Source organism: Copidosoma floridanum, unplaced genomic scaffold, assembly GCF_036245765.1.
Source record: "Copidosoma floridanum isolate Cflo_tuat_1 unplaced genomic scaffold, Cflo_Japanese_pri ptg000013l, whole genome shotgun sequence".
Classification (NCBI taxonomy): domain Eukaryota; kingdom Metazoa; phylum Arthropoda; class Insecta; order Hymenoptera; family Encyrtidae; genus Copidosoma; species Copidosoma floridanum.
The window spans coordinates 9869055-9889724 of NW_028321890.1; the positions used below are offsets into that span (position 1 = coordinate 9869055).

At 35.7% G+C, this 20670-nt stretch overlaps 1 protein-coding gene across 1 annotated transcript in view; it reads left to right on the forward strand.

Moving 5' to 3' along the window:
- Window positions 1-19908, forward strand: part of ChT (choline transporter) — a 39578-nt gene extending 19670 nt beyond the window's left edge. The window contains exons 5-8 of the mRNA XM_014349645.3: window positions 1095-1374; window positions 6938-7155; window positions 7581-8060; window positions 18615-19908. Coding sequence (XP_014205131.1) covers window positions 1095-1374; window positions 6938-7155; window positions 7581-8060; window positions 18615-18890 — 1254 coding nt within the window. The 3' untranslated portion in view covers window positions 18891-19908. The remainder of the gene's footprint in view (window positions 1-1094; window positions 1375-6937; window positions 7156-7580; window positions 8061-18614) is intronic.
- The last annotated feature ends 762 nt before the right edge of the window (window positions 19909-20670 follow it).

Consider the following 20670-nt stretch of genomic DNA (forward strand, 5'->3'; position numbering starts at 1 on the left):
ACATCGTCGCACCTCGTGCTACGGAAAATGAACTAAATCAAATTAAAGTATTGTACGTAGGCGTATTGGGCTCGCTTGTGGACTTATCGCCGTAATCGTCGTTCATAAGCGATTTCACTCGACACCCAAAGCCTTACGAAACCCTTGAATTGAACAAGCGGTTCGCGGTAAATCTCTTTGTAAGAAACCACGTACTTATTGGATTTGGCTTGCGAGTCACTCTTTACGGTCATAAACAAGAATGTAATCTGATTAGAGAATATGATCTCATTAGGTGGGATAGGTTTTATTACTATAGCTCGACTGCTTTATAAAAATTTAAAAGTAGTAACATTTCGTCGACGAGCAGTGATGAGATATATGGATGGAATGAAAATACGACTTTTTGAAATATCCATCGATAAAGTTAACGTCATGTGTTAATCCCGTAAAAATTGAAAAAGGTGAGGATTGAAAAAGCAAGATAGAAAAACGTTGGATCGCGGTACTTTGTCCATTGTTGCGTCCATGTCGTGTGCAATCGCATACACGAAATGCGAGTACCGAAAGTTTTAAAAGCCTTAAGCATGTATTATGCACACAAGTAGTTAGCGATCGCAACTGCGCGCGTGTATACGACTCGTATGCAAAAGTTCCGTGAGCCGTGGGCAAGCGAATTATACCCACCGACCCACGGGCGGTAAAAGTTTCACGTTTCACCCGAAGCCATTGGACGGCAGCGCGTGCCCAGAATACATCCTGCTCCTGCGAGCCGTTTCTTCCCCATTTTGGAGAAACGAAATAAATACCATAATGCATCGGTGCAGTTGATGTCAGGGTAATGCGAGTGGCAGCTTGCTCTGATTTGTTTGATCGATATGACATGGGTAGACCTTTTTTGTTCCCTCGGGATGGGGGGGGGGGGGGAGTTCGAAATAGCGACAGTCCACTTCAATTTTGTAGTAAAATTATTAATGTTCAATTCAGAGACGTTAATTTTAACGTAGTTCTATCGTACAATATCAATGACAAATAATGCGAGGGTATTTTACATTTTACGCGTTCTACACGAGGTATAATATGTTTGTTGAACCAAACGACTTTTTACGTTACAGTGGATGTGCATCCCGTTCGCCTGGGCCCACCCGATAGTGCAGCCCCTGAGCTCGATGGACGTCGACTGGATCGGCGAGGTAAAGCCAAAGGAGTACTGGTCATACCTGGACTACGGACTGCTCCTTATATTTGGTGGGATCCCGTGGCAAGTCTACTTTCAGAGAGTACTGTCCTCCAAGTCCGCTGGTCGGGCCCAGATACTCAGTTACGTGGCTGCCGTCGGGTGCATCCTCATGGCCATTCCACCAGTCCTCATCGGGGCTATTGCCAAAGCTACTCGTAAGTTCGTCCTATTCACTACTTCTTTTTTGGCGTTCCCTTTTCCTCCTCACCTATTAGACTTTTCGATGAGGAAAATCACGGTTGCATGGTAGTACACACGAGATCTTTAAATGAGTTACTATCGTTCATGACACTTTGAGAATACGTTAAATTAAATTAAAACTCATCAAACTGATAAAAATTTTAGATGAACATTAAATGAATTGAAATACCATGGCAGATCATATTATTTCATTAAAAAGGTAGAATACTCGCCTATGCCTTTAACAATAATGTTGGCATTTTCAACATTTCCATTGGGCCTCTATTATCAACAAATTAAAGTCTCATCTGATTAATAAAACCCTTCACAATCATTTTACTTCCGCACCACTTCAGTACTCTCGCATTAGCAAATTACTGTGGTATTGAGCTTCCAACGCTGTAAATCCACGTGTGTTCAAAAACACGCTTAAAGGGTGGAGTTAATATTTCTGTTTTTTATAAAATACATCGTGGTTGCGTGGATAATAATCTTAAGAATAACTCAATCTGAGGTGCACCAAGTGGTTAACCAGTTCTGCTAAACTGGACACTTTTGAACGGAAAAAAATAAATGTAAGAAAGCTATGGAGAGAAAAAACTTGGCTGTCACGGAGTTAACATGCTCAAATGTAAAATATTTGACGAATATACATGTTTTGCTCTCTACAGCCTTCTTAAGGCAATCGCTGAAGAAAAAATCTTTTAGTTCAATGGGTTTGGTGAAACTGTTTACGAAGAATCGATTTGGTTTTCCTTAAAACTTTTATCAGTACTACTATAATTAACACGCTTAAATTGCCGGTGAACGACAAAACGTGCGTAATTCCCGCGCAAGCAGCAAAATTGATGTTAATTGCAGAGCGGAGCCAATGTTCGAAATAACATCTGGAATACACGAAAGACCATGTTGTTGGAGGACGTGCGTCCATACATCGAAGAGCGGAGCTGCGGTCGCTCGATCAATCAATTATTACGGGGGTTTTCGGGTTGCGCATCGCGTACATGTATATATATCCACACATTATCCGAAACTTGGCCAAACAGCAGGAAGAGTGATTCGTCCCGCGACGTGTATTGCATCGACTCCGGCGCGGCCTCGATTAGAAAATGCGCGACACGCGACCAAAGAGAAAAACAACGCGAGACGGCTCATCCTTGCAGAAGAGAGAGAGAGAGAGAGAGAGAGAGAGAGAGAGAGAAAGAGAGAGAGAGAGAAAAGGAACTAAGTGGCTACGTGTGCTCTGTTGCAGGTTGTAGGTATATTAAGTGTATTACGCGTGTCTGACTTGTCGTGAATGAGGATCATCGGATAGCCACAGTTATACCATCGTACTTACGACTTTTTTCATTACCTTGTTTTCGCAATATCATCATTCGGTGAATCCTATCTCGTAAGGTTCAGCTCACACGCTTGATTTCATGTTAGTTTCTGTTTTTAACAGTTGCATTAATTTATTTGTTCGTTTTGCGCTGTTGTCACTCGACATGGAAGCAGCGTATATTTCCGTATTCAAAGAATCGGGTCAAAACACGCGGTGCCGATTTCTAATGAGAAATTGTCATTAAAAGCCCTATTAACATGATAAGTAAAAAAAAAAGGGAGAGATAACAAATTTTTCTAAACAAAAAGAAAACCGCACAATCGGAAAAAGAGAAGAAAAGTTTAATTCGAGTCTGAAAACTTTCAGCAAGCACGAGGGCGCGTGATTTCAAAGGCCTTGTGCAATCGGAGATTCCCTTACGTATATTATATACTCTTAAGCACGAACTGAGACAAAAAAAAAAGGTAACCTGCTGATTTGCATGCACATCTGCAACAGTACACCGAAAGTCACGCCATTGCGCATACATACGTGCACGTGTATTATCTGCAATCGCTATCACAGTGGCTAGCCTGCGAATATCTTCCCACCACTGATTGACCAAAAGTCAAGCGGGTATGCCGGTGCCTTTATTTCGCACCCTCTGTTTAAGTATGTAAGAGCGCGCGTAAACAAAGCCTGGTGGAGCTTCCGCCGATGGACATCGGCCAGAATTGCGCAACCACGGTTTACGTAACACGGCGCAGGTATAACGTCACTTTTGCACCTGCGATGTCCAGACGATGTAAGTATGTCTACGCGCTTCGAGTAGACCCGATTATAATCCTATGTCTCTCGAGATACGGCTATTATACAATAGTAGACGCACCTGACGTACAACGTAATGGTTGCACACGCGCAGTATCATACCGCGACCGAGTGGATAGCACGCTCTCTTGCACAGCCGAAAGATAGTGACGCAATGATAAAAGAAAAGAAGCGCGCTTTGCTGTTGTACAATGCATATGAATAAAGTAAATATTCCGACTCTGACGCGCAAGTGTATACGTACCCCCTCGAAGTTAGTGGGATGGGACCAGGGGCTTTGCGACACATACGCACAATATGTATACGGGGTCCCCCCTTCCATCTCCGATGCCCGAGTTGAATTGTAAACGCATTTAGCTTCCCCGCGGCTTACGCCACCCCTGCAGCTGAAGTATTGGTGTAGGTAGCCACCCCCCCACCCCTGTATGCCGTGGCGTCACTAAACACGCCACATGCCCTGCACCGAGAGAGATCCATACTGCCTGGCACCCCCTCGTGCCGCCACCGTTGTTGTTGTTGCTGTTATTGTTCTTGCTCGGCCCTTATCGGATGCGCATGTGCGCGAGGGGGGTGGGGGGGGGGCGTAAAAGCCCCCTCGTACAACGCTGCGTGGCTCCCTCGCCTCTTGTAAATACCAGCAGTATACTACGTGACCGTGGAAAATAGATGAGAAAGAAACGGGAGAAGCAAGAGTCAACCCCTTCCCGGCGCGAGAGGGTAGATACCTATGTGCACTGTATTGTGTGTGCGCGGGGGTCCGGTGAAATGTCAAGTAGCTCATCGATTTCGCGCCGCCGATATAGGTGTACGCGATCTCTTTCATCCTGGCTCTCTCTCTCTCTCTCTCTGCTTTTTTAGCGCACCCTTGCGTCTAAGCGCTGGGTGTGGACGGGGGCTGGCACGGCTGATGTGGATCAGGGGGAGTGAGCCCCGCCGAGTGCGAGAAAATGCTAGGGTAAATAAAGCTCTACGCTCGAGAGAGTTATTATAATGTCTGTTTGGGTTGGCTGTAGAACCGTATGCGCGCGAATAAAAAATACGATTATTTTATTTTTTATTTATTTTATTTTTTTTATCAAATGATAAAAATATTACATCAGTATGTAAATATTATTGTCACTCGAGGATTAAATAACCCCCAATTCGTTTGCCAAGTTTTTCCTGTAAAAAACTTTCTTATGGTACTACAAAAACAGCATTCACATCTAATATGGTAAAATTAAGAATGTCTTAGATGGCACGTAATGAATGTATTGCGTAGTCTCGGAAATTATTTACTTTACCTCTCGTGGGTGTGTAACATACTTTTTTTCCATCATAGCTTGTCTTATGGCATTAAATTACATGAATTCTAAAAGAGAAAATAACTTAATCAAAGCTCATAAATATTTTCCGGGTCAAAGGTAAAAAAATTAAAATTAAATATACCATGATTTCTACGACCATTCTAATTTTTTTTCAGAGCTTACGTTAAAGTTTAATTCATGGACTACTTTTTAATCTTTTGAAAAAAATATGCACATATATTATAGCCAAAGTATGGTCAAGAGAGTAAAAGTTTAACCTGATTTTAATACAGCTTCCGCTAACGATAGGACTGTTCACGATTCGATTGGCTTTACTGTTGCAAGAGAGTATAGTTATACAGTTTTTAGCACATAGCTGTACATGTTTCAGTTTATTTTTCTTCATTTTTTGTGTACTTAATTCAGTGCTTCTACAGATATTCATTATTTTCGATAAAATTTTACTGTAGTAGCGACAGACAAGTTACAACTTCAGAATTCCCGTCAATAGAACCTCCATGGAATGTTAAAATGGGGCTAAAAATGTTTAGAAAAAAACTTTACATCCATTGCCAAGTACTTCACACATTTATGTGCTGATAAGCAAAATGCTCGTTGAAAAAGCTTTTACCATTAGAATATCTTTTGCAAGAGCAGTTAAATATAATTGGAATGTGTGGTGTATTCAACCAATACTATCTACAAAAAAAAAAAAAAAAAAAAAAAAAGGTAAAAGGATGCGAAGAATTCGTCAAGAAAAAGACAAGTAATGCTGCAGAACAATACAAGTATAAGCAAGGAGAGGTGAAAAGCACGGCTGAAGATCAAACGGAGGAATAAGATAAAGACGGCGTGGGGGGTTGGGGTGGCAAAGAACCAGAGAAAGGGAGGAATCTGCAGAAGCGTAAAGAAAAGGGAGGAAGCCCGAGGAGCAGAGAGCAGGAAGAGATAGAGTAGATAGACGTGCCTAATTTAATCCCCTTCGGTGTGGCCGCACGCCCCAGAAGCGCGCACTTGCGGCTTGTACTGGATTGCGAGGGCAGATAGCGGAAGAAAAACAATGGGGGAGACCCGGGGGCTCGTCAATTATCGTGTTCACGTGAAAAAATATTCCGAAAGAAACTCGTCGTTGAACAATAATGTTCGTGTCAATCATTTATCTACACATCGTCGTTTATCATATCTTAGGAAAAATATTTTCTTTGATTATACACAGAAGCGTAAGGAATGATTGTTTCTCTTTATCTTACATATGCAAACGTGAAAACTTATGATTGAGTAGCCTTGATTTGTGAAAAAACTCGCAACATTTCTTGTTTTTTAGCTATATCATTCACTCATTTCTGACTGAGATACTATCTGTGGACATCCCTCGGAAAGAAATTTCACATTATTACGCCTGTAAAAGATGAGATGAGCCAAACTTAAGTGGTTTTAGATAAATATGAAACATAAAACATTTATAATCCTACATCGCTTTTTGTCCTAAATGTTTAAATCTCTGTTCATATAATTAAAAAGTTTTCTTCAAATGGACAAAGATTATTGAAATCTTGTTTCATGGTTAGCAATGTGACGATTTGAAATTTCAACCTTACCTTTGGAGGTGCTCGAGGCAAATTAAGACTTACCTCGCCATATATATAGTCAATGCAGCTATCGTTCCCTCTCAGTCTCATATAACATAACCCTGTATTATAGCATTAATTAATTCAACTTATTAAATTGTTTCTTATCTCATATAAACTCCGCCAAGTTTTATTAAATTATATGAGATTACTTAAAATTTTTGTATCATTGGTATAATTTTTATGAAACATTCATTGTGAACAAGCAAGACTGAATACAATAGATAGAATAACTTAAAAGTACAATGTCACATAAGTTTAATTACATGTAAAATTAAACTAAATACTCACACTAACTTTTTGGTCAACTTTACGTCTCCAAATTTTGACAACATTAATTTAGGGCTTTTGTTTAATTGAATTTTCATCTGTTTATTATTGTTTATTCTGGATATCATAGAACTCTCTTGACGTTCACAAAAGTTGTGGATCAAAAAATTTTTAATGCGCAAGAAATCATTAATTTTATGTAAATTTCTTGTCTGTCCTGCAGCATTTAACGAAACGGGATACCAAGGTCCTTGGCCGCTGACGGAGACTGAAACCAGCATGATCCTGCCGATGGTTTTGCAATACCTGACTCCAGATTTTGTGTCATTTTTCGGACTGGGTGCCGTTTCGGCCGCCGTCATGTCATCAGCGGACAGTAGCATTCTATCTGCCAGTTCTATGTTCGCGAGGAACGTGTACAAACTAATTTTCCGTCAGAGGGTGAGTTTTATTGATCTCTTTATCTGCTAGTTATAAATACATAAAGGGTCTCACAGAACTCTTACTGTTTTATGGTGTGAATAGTTTAAACCTCGGTTCAAACAAATGTTGTCCATTCAAAGAAATCAACCATTAGAATTTTTAGTTAATCACAGTATTATTTTGAATAACTATCGTAGTAAAGTAAAAATATTCTTGATAATTAGGATTTATAACAGGTTATTCACAGGACCTTCGTTGATCACAAAATTCTTGTCGTCAAAAGAAATATCACTATAGATCTAATTCATAGATATTTCTTATGAAATGTACGCTGATTTTTTGTTATAAAATCATCTTTATCTCTTTACGTAGATAAAGATCTTGTGAGACAGTATTGAAAAACAGCATATTAAACAACTGTGTCTTTCGGTTCTGTTGTGCAGGCATCGGAAATGGAAATAATTTGGGTGATGCGGATCGGCATTGGCGTCGTCGGTATCCTGAGCACAATCATGGCCCTGACCATACCTTCAATCTATGGTCTCTGGTCCATGTGCTCGGACCTGGTCTACGTGATCCTGTTTCCGCAGTTGCTGATGGTCGTGCACTTTAAACACTACTGCAATACCTACGGCAGCCTCACCGCCTACATAGTGGCCTTCGTCGTGCGCATTAGCGGCGGTGAGCCGATAATGGGCTTGCCTGCGTTTATCCGCTTTCCAGGCTACGATGAGGAAACCAGCACTCAGATGTTTCCCTTTCGAACCATGGCCATGCTAATATCTCTCATAACCCTCGTTGGAGTCTCCTACGGCACACAGTACGTCTTCCTCAGCGGCAAACTCGCCCCGAGCTACGACATCTTCCGTTGCGTTGTCAACATCCCGGAGGATGTCGAGAGAGTTGGACCTGATCCAGCTGAGGTGAGTTTTACTTTTCATCATTATAACTATTATTGCTTCGTATAGTTTTTTTTCCTTTCACATTAGAGACTGGATGTGCACGAAGGTCTTGAAAAACTCAAGCCGTAAAAATTGGATATTTAAAATACCCGAATTGTATTGACTTGCTTGAATTTTTTTTTAACTTACTATGTCCCCTCAAACCGCTCTAGGAAATTAACTACCCACTAATCTCCTCTACAATAAAAAAAGTAATTAGGTTACTTAAATTAACGTCCAAAAGCTCGAAGCTATCAAAATATGTATAATAATGTAAGAAATAAATAATAACGTAATAAATACCTTATAGAAAGCATGTAGGTACACAGACAGGTACACTCGCAGTGAGTCTGACCCTTAGCTCGTGAGCTTAACTCTTTAAAGCGTCGTGTATATTATGATTTAGATTCAATAAATGATTATTTACATCCATTCACTTGAATTTTGTTCATTGATAAATCTCAACTTTAGTTAAATAGAGCAGTAAGTGAGACGGCAGCGAGGCTAGTGCAGTCTCCTAGCTTCCCCTCACCATTGCATTCTTTCTTGTATCACTAGGATAAGGAGCCGGGCCCTGGGGCATCGCAAACTGGGGTGAATCCTCTAGGTAGTGAGTTGGTAGATCAGCGTATCTTTAGGGCAATACGAACTGAAGCTATCCCGAGACATCACGGAATTATAGCTCCCAAAAATGTTAGAAGAAAGTTAACATTTACATTTATATTAACTTACACGTTTTTAAAAAATATTAAACATCCATCTCTTGATCTATCCGGAATTTCATGTATCACCTGTCAGGGGCATTACGAACCTGCCTGTGTACCTACATGCTTTCTATAAGGTATCTCGTGCTACTGGTTAGGGACATTGCGAATCCAACTTTGTACCCACGAGCTTCTCATTGACTCCTTATCCTTGTAAAGGTGTCTTCAAACTAACCTTAAATGAGTATGGAATATCATGTCTTTAGACTCTTCATTTAAATTAAGTACTTGAAAATTAATTTTTTGACCCTCACAAAATTGGCATTATTTTTTTAATGTCATACACAGTTTACATTGCTTACAGTATATTAATGTCTTGGAATAGCTTCAGTTCGTATTGCCTTAAAGATCCACCGATCCACCAACTCACTACCTAGATGATTCACCCCGGTTTGCAATTCTTCGCAGATTGGCTCCTTACTCCAGTGCAAAGTATGTAATGGCGAGGGAAAGCTAGGAGACTCGTGCCGTCTTACCTACTGCTCTGTTTAATTAAAGTTTAGATTTAATAATGAACGATACAAAATTTAAGTGAATATATGTAAATAATCATTTATTGAATCTTCATCACAACATATGAAGACGACGCTTTAAAGAGTTGAGCTCACGAGCTAAGGGTCAGACACTCAGATACACTGCGAAAGGCAGAAGCAGAGTAACCAGCCCGTGTTTCTACTAGCCCTTTTTATACCTGAATCTGCAGCGGTGGCTTGAGTTAGCTTAGGCGGCTCTGATTAACTGTCGCATAAGGTGTATCTCCATGACATGCGTTTGATTGTTGAGGCGCCTTTACATATCTTAATAGCGCACAAATTCAAATTAACGATAGCTTAGGTTTGGTGGTATATTTGAAGAAAAATTAATTAAAACATACTTGTAGTCTCACAAACTTGGTCAAAGAAAGCGCCAACTCATAATTGTATTAAAGCAAGTTTTAACTCAGACTCGGGTTAAGGAAAGTTCTAACTCGGAGGAAACTAGTTGTTAAATAATTCCTACGATTTTAAGATACTTTCAGTGCTAGAGAGTTTCAATAAATATACTTACTACGTACGCTAATACGTGATTGCTTCTGAAAGAAATTTTCAAACTTTTTCATACGTTTTGTACTTTTTCTAAACTATGTACAAATATTGCCATAAATCAGTTTTGATCACTTCTGCTCGATATTTTGGAAGCTTCTTTTGGATATGTAATGTATGCAAATAAGTATACTTATATGTAAGTATTACAATTACAAAAAATAAAAATATACAATCGGGATTTTGAAAAACGGAAGAAAAAAAAAATACATGCAGAAAAATAATCTTAGATAAAAGAATAAGGTCGAGAAAGTTCTTGAAGAAATGGAGGACGAACAGTTTAATGTATTTTTAGTACACTAGACACAAAGCGTTTTGTTAGGATGACGAATATCGATCGACACTTGTTCGATTCTTTTTAGCACACAGCATTCGCTTGTGTATGCATTAATGCATGCGCGCTCACACAATAAAGCCTAGGCTGACCCTCAACTTAAGCCATTAATAATAGAATATTGAATTAAATAAGGTTGTTAAAAATATAAATTCTGTTAGTCTTTTTTATTGGAATGTTTTAAGAGGGGGGGGGGGTCCGAAATATCAACAGTCCACCTCAATTTTGAAGTAAAATTATAAATGTTTAATTCAACTATTAAATAGATCGATTGTATACTTACTACAATAAAAGCAAAGAACATTAAATATAGTTATTACTTTGTAAACATTAATAAATTTGCTTTTCTTAAATTATATAAAGTAATCACAAAAATAAACCAACTTTTTTTTTTAATTATAAAAATGAATTTATTTTGGGTAAAAGTCGCTGTTGGTTATAAAAAGGTCGGTATAGCGAGTTATATGGTTCACTGAAAAATATCTTTCCATTAAACTTGATAATAGCTGGGATGTACTTGAGACAATCGCTTCACCCAGTAAATAGTACCTAGTAGGACGACCAAGTCGTCTGAGGGGGACTTTGCACGTGACCCACAAGAAAAACTATCACACCATGCGTTTAGGGCAAAAAAATTTAAAGCAAAAATGTCCATGGTATAATAAAAGCCAAAAAGGGTCCTAACCGTACCATATATACCATACCGTACTAATATTATATAATGTTATTATAACTTATATGAATACTTTCAATTCGTTATTTTTCTTTTCAAAACGTGTATCTTTCATAAATTGGAAATTTGTTCTCAAACATTTTCTGTTTCCGAATTATTTTCACGTTCAATTTGCATAAATATCCCTTCTTTAATAGTACGAAAACTACCATTTTTTATACAGGTGGAGCAACGACAACACTAAAATTAAAATTAAAGTAGCATGATCAATGTATATATTTAAGTGTTGTTATGAAGATTAGATTTTTTAATTAATTACAAAACTTTATAGTTGAAAATAACAGTTACGTCAAAATTTGTCTAAATTTATGCGCAAGCAAACATAATGTTTTATTCGCATCATAACTTTATTTTAATAAATAAGTAGATATTTTAAGCTCTTAAGATCTACGTATTGCGCTCAAGATTTAGCTGTTGGGAGTGAAAGCCTTACTATAGTATACATGTGTTTTCCTTCATTGATCAGATGACCAAGTACAGAATATATAGTTTTCATACCTGGTGGCGCTGGGGCCTCTACCCATGTAAACGATATTCTGAAATATCGAAATTTTCTTCCACAGTTTTTATAAGATGATAGTAATTTGCATGTGTACTAACCACAGCGGTCGACTACTGAGCGTGACTCGGCTTTACTGCAACGCATGCACTTTTCAAAAACTATTGAACAAATTTTTTGATTTTGTGATGTATTGTTTACTTAAGGTGGCTCCAGCGCCTAGTGCCGTATCAAAATGGGGAGACTAAAATTAATCATTGTTTTCTTTAAAATATGGTATAAAATTATCGTAGAGACTGTTGTTAGCCATATTCTACATTTTATCTATTACTTTAGTGAGTCAATATAAAAAAACAAAAAAGTTTTATGGTGCCCTAATTGATGAACTGTTACGATACGCTCCTAAGTTCAAGAGTAGTTATACCTATATATATGTACTCTGCAGAATGCAGAAAGCTGAGAGCTGACTTGCACTCGCAACTGTAAACTTAGTCTCCGATTATTTAAAGATTTTGTTCGATAACAAGACACTTTTCTCATGTCATCGAAAACTTTATCGTCAACCTTCATTTTTTTTTATACGAATAGAAAGATGGGAATTCAAAGAATATAATTCAATTTTATTAACCTAGGTTGGGTTATTTATAATTTTAACGTTGAGGACACAGGAGCCACCTTAAGTAAGTAGAGGCCCTCCGTCATCGATCGAGGTTCCCTAGAATAAGTACCTAGATTTTCTAGATGTATGTTAACCTTCTGAATCTAAATTTGCAAGGTGTTTGGTCGTATATAGTGTTGCTTAATTTGAACATAAATAAATAATACATTTTAAAATAAAAACCATTAGCAAGACACAAACAAAGCCAAACTATTACATTGTCATTCGTGAGTACGTCATTTTTTAAAACATTTCTATTAGAAAAAAAGTTATTGCATGTTAAGCGGCAAAATTTTACTTTCGTACCAGTCTTGCTCTTTATTTTCATCATACCTCGTGTTATGAATATTTTGACTCGCAAAACTTTTTATTTTAAAGAGTAAGATCTAATTTACAATTAGGAGTCATATAAAGTAGTTTAATAATACTCATTTCGTTTGTGTATAAAAGTACAAAAAACACAAGTACAAAAATTTTGGCGATTTAACGACCACTATTTTGTTCATAAACTGAAAATTTTTTTTACGTATGCGGCGATGAATACTCTAACAGTGCCAAATTATAGCATTTTTTTTTACAAAATGCGTCAATTCTTGTAGAACTAAAACCTTGTTAATCCTACGACCTTACACATTTCCAATGTAAGTTTTTCCTTTATAAAATATAATGTTTTTTTCATTGTTTTTATTTATTAATTTGTTTCTAATAATTAATTGTAGATTTACTTACGTATACCCACAACGTTTTGCATGACGATAAATGATTGTAATAACTAATTAGATATTTTATTTAAACTGTTAAAATCAATAGTTATTCCTCCCATATGGTCGTTTAATTACCAAAATTTTTGTATTTTATCACATTTAAAAACGAACTGACGGTTACTAAACTATTTTTTATGACTCCTGATCGTAAATAAGATCTTCCTCTTTAAAATAAAAAGTTTCACGACCTAAAATGTTCATGTTAAGCCGAAATATGATGAAAATAAAGAGCACGACAGGCACGAAAGCTATAATTTGCCGCTAAACATACTTTATATCTTTTTTTCCAATAGAAATATTTGAATTTCAAAACTGACATACTTGCTAATGTTTGGCTTGGTTTTTATCCTTCTGACGGTGTTTTTTGATTTTTTATAGCACTTTAAACATTTAATTTGTTAATAACAATTAAGTAACATCCGATATGGCCAAATACCTTGCAGATTCGAATTCAGGATGTAATAGTAATTTAAAATAGAAACAAATAAAGGTAGAGACTATAGAATTACGTAAAAAAGTTGTTCATATATTTTTTGCCACTTAGAGTACCTTAAAAATTCTGTACAGCGAGTTGGCTACACAGATGTGCAGTAAACGAATGTGCATACAACGTAAGGATGAAATTTAGTAAATAAAAATACTGGTACTAATGATAAATAAGGGCAAAATTTGGGACTATTGTGATTAATTTAGGAAGGTTGACTTTGAAGATTTATTGAAGGGAAATGGTAAATCAAATCATTTGAATTTTTTTTTTTTTACTATGCACTGGAAAAAAGTTGGTTGGACTGTCTGCTCAACTTTACTGTGTACAGCGCCCCCAGTAGGTGATGCTCTCGCTCACCCAATTTAAATGAACTGCTCACCCAAAGTGGGCGAGTAGCAGCACCAAAATTCTACTTAACCAAACTCTTGGCTATTGGTGCTGCTGTTCACCCACTTTGGGTGAGCAGTTCACTTAACTTGGGTGAGCGAGAGCATCACCCACTGGGGGCGCTGTACACAGTAAAGTTGAGCAGACAGTCCAACCAACTTTTTTCCAGTGTGGGCACAAAGTACAACTGCCACTTTCTGCTCTTGGGCCACACTTTGCGCCCTTATAATCATTTTGGGCCCACGGGTAAAAAAGTTTTTTGCGCCCTTCGGGAGCAAAGTAATATACCATTTCCGACCTCGGATGTTTTTGAGGGTCGGGTGTGCCTTCGGTAGAAAAAATAGGATTCGCCACATAAGCGCCATCGCTCCGCGGCTACCTTACGTCCCTCGGGCCGCAAAATAACCCTAGAGACTTTGGCACTTATCCGATGAAAACTACCATTTTCGCCCTCGGGTGGTTTTGGGAGGCTGGTACTTCCTTGAGCGAAAAAGCAGTTTTCCGGAACTTGTTCGAAAAGTCTCCTTTACGAGCCTCGTTACGTCCCTCGCCTTCAGCTCGGGCCGCAAACCTCTCGGTTAGCAAACAGAGACTTTTCAAACTCGTAGGAAAACTACCATTTTCACCCGTGGGTACACTTTGCGCCCGGTGAATCACTTTGGGACATAGGACAGAAAAGTACTTTGGGCTCGGAAGGCGCAAAAAACTTTTCTGCCCGTGTGCCCAAAGTAATTACAAGGGCTGAAAGTGTAGCCCAAGGGCGTAAAACGGCTCGAGGGGCGTAAGGTAGCCGTGGTGCGATGGCACTTATGTGGCGAATTTCATTTTTAAGAAAGGGTTAACTCATGGTTAGGAGCGTCTTTAAGTCACATGTCAGATAAATTTAAAAAATTTAAAAAAAAATATTACGATTAATCTTTCACATTTTAACGTACGCTATGAATATGTTTATTGGGAAAAATATAAACACACGGTTTTTGAGTTTCGTTTGAATAAAAATTGAAAATAATATTGAAAAGATTATTGTAAGAAATAAAGTCATTGATAAATACAGCACTGTGTTTGACCTCATTTTTACAGTGATTGACATACCATATTCTAAGTACTAAATTAAAACAGAAAAATAGAAGAAAAATGTTTATAAAAATAGTACAAATACCTTATTTATTTTTCATGCTTTTACACAAATAAATAAATTTAATAAATAATGACGATAACTTGTACGCTACTTTTATATCACAGTTACATAAATGCAATTTATAGTTAATATTTTGAAGTATGATTCTCAACATAACTGTAATTTTCCTTGTATCATATCAAATGAATTAATTAATAAAAATACATGATATTCAATATTTTTATAAAATACAAGTAAGGTAAAATGCCCAATACTTGAACAGATTTTTCGAAACTAATTTTAACGCTCATATTTCGAAGTTAATGTGCAAAGCTTCCATATGTTTTAAATATTAACTTGTAATTAGGATGGCTTAGGGTTATATAACACACAAAAAATGTTTTAAAACAGCTCGTAAATAATAGTTATCGTACATTTTAAAACATGTCAACTTATTGGAGTAGTTGGACAATCATTCTTGACTGTCGTTGTAGTTGGACAACCTTGAAAACCAAAAGTTGGATAATGCTGCAGTACTTGAACAAGTTGGAAAGCACTGCTTGGACAATACTAACTTAAACGATTTTACAGTTGTATAAATCATGATAAGGCGCAAGTACTTATTTAAACTAAAGTATATATTTAGATAAATACCGTATAACGAAAAAAGGTTAACGAATGTGATAAATAATAACAAATTTATTAATTGAAACTTGTAAATAAAATTTTTAATCTTTTTTCTAAAAATAATTTATTAAATACAAGATAAATCCTTCAGGGTGCATTTTGATTTTCAACATTTTTAATTGTGTGGAATCACACTTCTCCTTCTTGATTTGAATTTTCTTTTGCAGAAACTGCATCTCTTCAATCGCAAACGAATTATCCAACTCAATTAAGTTCTCACTTCGGTTCTCACTCAGTTTTTTCAATTGTTTCATCAGTGAGATAGTGTAAAACCAATTTTACTGATTTTTTTAGTTTTGTTATTTGAGATTTATTTTTAATAAGATTATAATTTTCCTTACTTCTCTTTTTTGTTTTTCTTGTGTGACCTCCACTTTTGTTCTATTTCATTCTTTTACTCTTTTTTAAAAATATTTTTCCTCTTTTCAGAACCAATACTTCATCTGTATTTACAGTGAATTGGAGGTTAACTTATCAAAATGTTGAAAAAACAATTATCTTACAGCGGTGCACCCCTTAACAACAAAACTAATTAGTACAGTGTTTTTTTTCTACAAAATACTGCACTTTTTATACGCTTTTGTTTCAAAAATTCGCGGAAAAGATTAACTACGTTACAAGGTAAACAACTTTTTTTTTGTCCACGATTACATTAGAAATATTGTTAATTAATGTAAAAGTTGTAAAATAATACCATGCAGCATGCATACAAATGCATTGGATTAATTTTAACGAGCATTACCTATTATCAAAATCATAGAAAACGGAGAAAAATTATCGCACTCTTGTGGCGCCTAAGGTGAAATTTAGAATCATTCGCTTGTAATAAATTTTGCTAAAATTTATTAAAAAATTCAAGTACATCATCAATAATAATCATAGCACTACCAATTATTTACGTTTTTTAAAATATCTCTTTTTCATTTGCTGCAATGACTGATTTTTCACTGCCCAAGTATCGGTCTGAATTTTAGTTTTGTCCAAGTATTGGGCCTTCACCTTATTAAACTACGTAATTTTATCGATGGAATTCTATGTATTCATATTAATAAATTAGTGCTTACTGTAACATTTGCTATTGTGAGCACTATGCCAATGGCTGATTGCTTGTATAGATGGTAAGCAATCAATCATTGGGTTTGATATATTGGAGACACAGTTTTTGGATATCCAATTTTTTATTTACTTACTAAAATTATTAATTTTTTATGTTTAATTTTAAATGTTTCATATGAATTTGTGCATTCCTAAAATTTTTTAAGAAAATGACGAAATTTATAATAAAGACATGATATTTTTGAGTAAGCATTTTTTTTCTCAAGCTGCTTATATTTTAAGAGCTGAAAACATTGACTTCTAGAGAGGAAAAAAATAGGAATACTTATTAGCTTTCATTTGACTAGTAAGTTTCGCCTCCCGGCGCACTGCGCGCGCCAATCTCCATTAAGTAAAAGCATTCTCCTTTTTTTTATCATTATTCATTTCTGTTTGACAATTTTTAAACGGAAATCGTTGTTTTTGCATTAAAAACGCACTAGTAATATGCACAATATTTCATGTATTTAAGAGCGAAATTTACTGAACAAAATAAAGTTATGCGATAACACATATTATTATCATGATGCAAAACTAAAGAAGGGACTTTTATTACTATTCATAGGGCAAATTAATGGGACATTACACATTATGGAAAACATTATACGTTTTCAAAACAAAAACAAAAAAAAAAAACTGACAATAACTTTTATTGGCTTTTAATAAAATTGTGAAAATAATTTTAAAAAATGTTACACGCTTGCAAGCCAACCTCGTTTAACTTACCTCATTTACCTATGGTACGGCCGGAGAGCTACCACATGTTTTTCCCAACTTTTCATCAACTTTTCTTTTCGTTTTAATCGTTGAGTAATCCACAAACGATAATATTCATGAATTATGTAGCTGAAACTAATCGTGCACGACATGCCGTTTCGTGCAATCTGCTGTATTGTGACTACTTTCATACTTACTTTTATATTATTCAATAAAAATACCACACTACTAAAAAAGCATACAATTTCGTTCATTTTTTTGTCTAAATCTTACTTGTGCAACATTTATGTTACCCGTAATGACACATTGAAAAATGTTTTTTGGAAAAAAATATCTGTCTTGTTAGTTATACAACAAAAAATTTAGTAAAGTCTTACGGGAGAAATATCAACTACAAAAAATTATTCATCATCGGAAAACCGTTTGAACAATTAAATCCATGAGAAAAATTCAAATTAATTTTTTTTATGTTTAATCTGAAGTAGTTGGTCAGTTTTAGTAATTTTTTAGTAGACCAGGCTTACTACTGAACTGTTCTAAAAAAATCCAGCAACACGGACTGTTTTGGAGTGGGTATTTTCTTTTGTATAATTAATATGTTGTTAAAATGAAAACGTTAAAACTATTTTACTCGCTATAAAACAGTCGTAAAACGTAGAATAATGTAAATTATCGTTGAAAAAAAATGTAATTTAAAATTATCGGACGCCCTAAATTTTTATCTTTGACATATTGACAATTACATTAGTTTAAGCCCGTTTTGAACCCACATTTTGAATCGCAGCCCTACAAAACTATCACGAAAATAGCTTTATGTAAGAAAATGTTGTTTTTTTATTTAATAAATACCTAGGTCATACTTAGGTTAAAAAGATAACTTAGAAAAAAAATATGTTCTCCAAATTTATAGGAACCCTTTAGATGATCGGCCAAATGAAATATTAATTTCAATGTTTTCCGTACTGATGTGAATAATGGCAAACTCAATGTCTAAATACTCTGTTGACAGGCAATTTTACACCGTAAATAAAGCTTTGTATCACAACTTAATCACTACAAAATTACTGAAAATCCTCCATTGTTTAGACATCAGCCTACAATATGGTGAAAATAGGGTTTAATTATAATTTTAATGCCGTATGAGTTACGGACAAATGGTTTGATTGAAAAAAACGAACGTGTCATGGTCGATTCTCCACGTGACTGTTGCAGGGCGAGCAGATGTCAGTTCTCGCAGCCGGCCCAGGCAGGCTCTACGGCAGCAAGGACGAATCTAACGGCCGAGTGAACCCAGCACTCGAGCCGGACTACGACATGGAGCCGGGTTACCCAGGAGGGGACCAGCCGGGCTCGATCGTCGGTGGCGTGGGCGGTGGCGGTGGTGGTGGCATGGGCTCAGCCATGAAGGTCGGGCCTCATTCCACTTCCAGCGGCGCTGCTGGCGCAGCCCACGGTCCGCGCCCGGCCCAGAATAGTACCGCCTTCTAATTCAACGGACTCCGTGATCGGATGCTGTGACCAACAATAAGCTCGGCGACGTGGCCCATCGCCACCTATTACAACTCAAGCATGGCTTCTTTCCTCCTTATTTAACTCCAACTGGCAGGTTCTATTTATTTTTTAATACGTTCAATTTTTTCATATTTTTTTCGTAATTCAAAAGTAGACTCAATTACGTAAATAATGCTGCAACTATTCTGCGAAAAATAAGGTTAATTTTTTAAGTGGTAAAATTTTCATATGAGTATTATGCAAAGCATTAGTACGATTACCGCTTGTATAATATATAATTCATTATTTGTTGTCCCTACAAAACTCATAAAAAAATATTTAAAAGAAATTCTTTAGTGAGCATCTAGAATAATGTATACACTTTCCTTTCAAAGAGTACATTAGAAAGTTTGTTACACTTTGTGAAGCTTATGACTGTGTTATGAACATTTCACATGTAATTCAAAATTTTATCGCAAATTTAAATGTATGTGTGAACTAGAACTATTTGAGTCTATTTTTGTAGTTTTATTAATTTTGAAACCTAATGAAAAATAGATAAAACTTAATTTTTAATATTTTTATGGTATATTATTTAGTTTCATTGGTAACCTGAAGTTCAGTTGAAGTTTCAGTATTCTTTCGGCGTTCCATGAAATTCTAAAATGATGTACTCATAAATATATTCTTTTCCTGACGTGACCTTGTACTGTTTTCTTAACATTATTTATCAGAGAATTTATATTATTAAAAAAATGGTTCTGATGTTTCGTTCTAACGTTTTTTAAATTTTTATTATTGTTAATGTGAAATTGTAAGATACAGAAACATTTAACATAATTAAGTAATTATTTTTAAATTTCACGGAGCGCACGATTCTCAGAAGCCGCGTCGCCTTTTAGGCCTAGTGAATAATTTTTGTTTGAGATGTATATTATATATAAATGCATTTATATAGTCTACCAATCACTTGAAGAGATTTTTTGTTGAAGTATATGTACACACACACACACACACACACACACACACGGGCGTATAATATATATAATGTTGGCCGATCCGCCAGTCATGTTATTGGAGATTATTACTTTATAAGAAAATGTTGATTTTGATATTCGCACTATTTGTATAATATATGTTAATGAAAAATACTCGAGTGATTCTACACTTGGGCGATGCAGTTCAACAGAGCTTTATATTATAAACGATTATAGCAGAACTTTATAAATGTTGATAACTACATGAGCCCTACATATAACGGTAATTTTTATTTTTTTATACGTATAAGTTATTGTCTCACGATTACGTTACAATTTTACAAACAGTAGGATTATTTCAAATCAATTACAGATGTTAAAAAAATATATTTTTCCTACAAAAAAGTATAAAAAGTACAAAAAAAAAAAGATTTGGAAACAATGACTATGGATCCCAGTCTGTGCTGGCACGGTTTAAGTATGTTAGTTAGTGTAGTAGAAGTTTCAAACAATTGAGTCTCGGGTCAAAGACTAAGGTAGAGATGACAGTACCATGGTACATAAATAAATAAATAAATAAATAAATAAATAAATAAATAAATAAAAATATATATATACATACAAATATATATATAAATATACATACATTCTATGATGCTAGTTGAAACCTAAATAATAATACAACAAATCTACAACAGAGATATTTAATAAATGTTGAATGATTGACACAATACAGTATCTGTTTCTATTGAACTACATCGACGTGCCGTGTAAAAAATCATAGCTACGCAGGTAAGTTG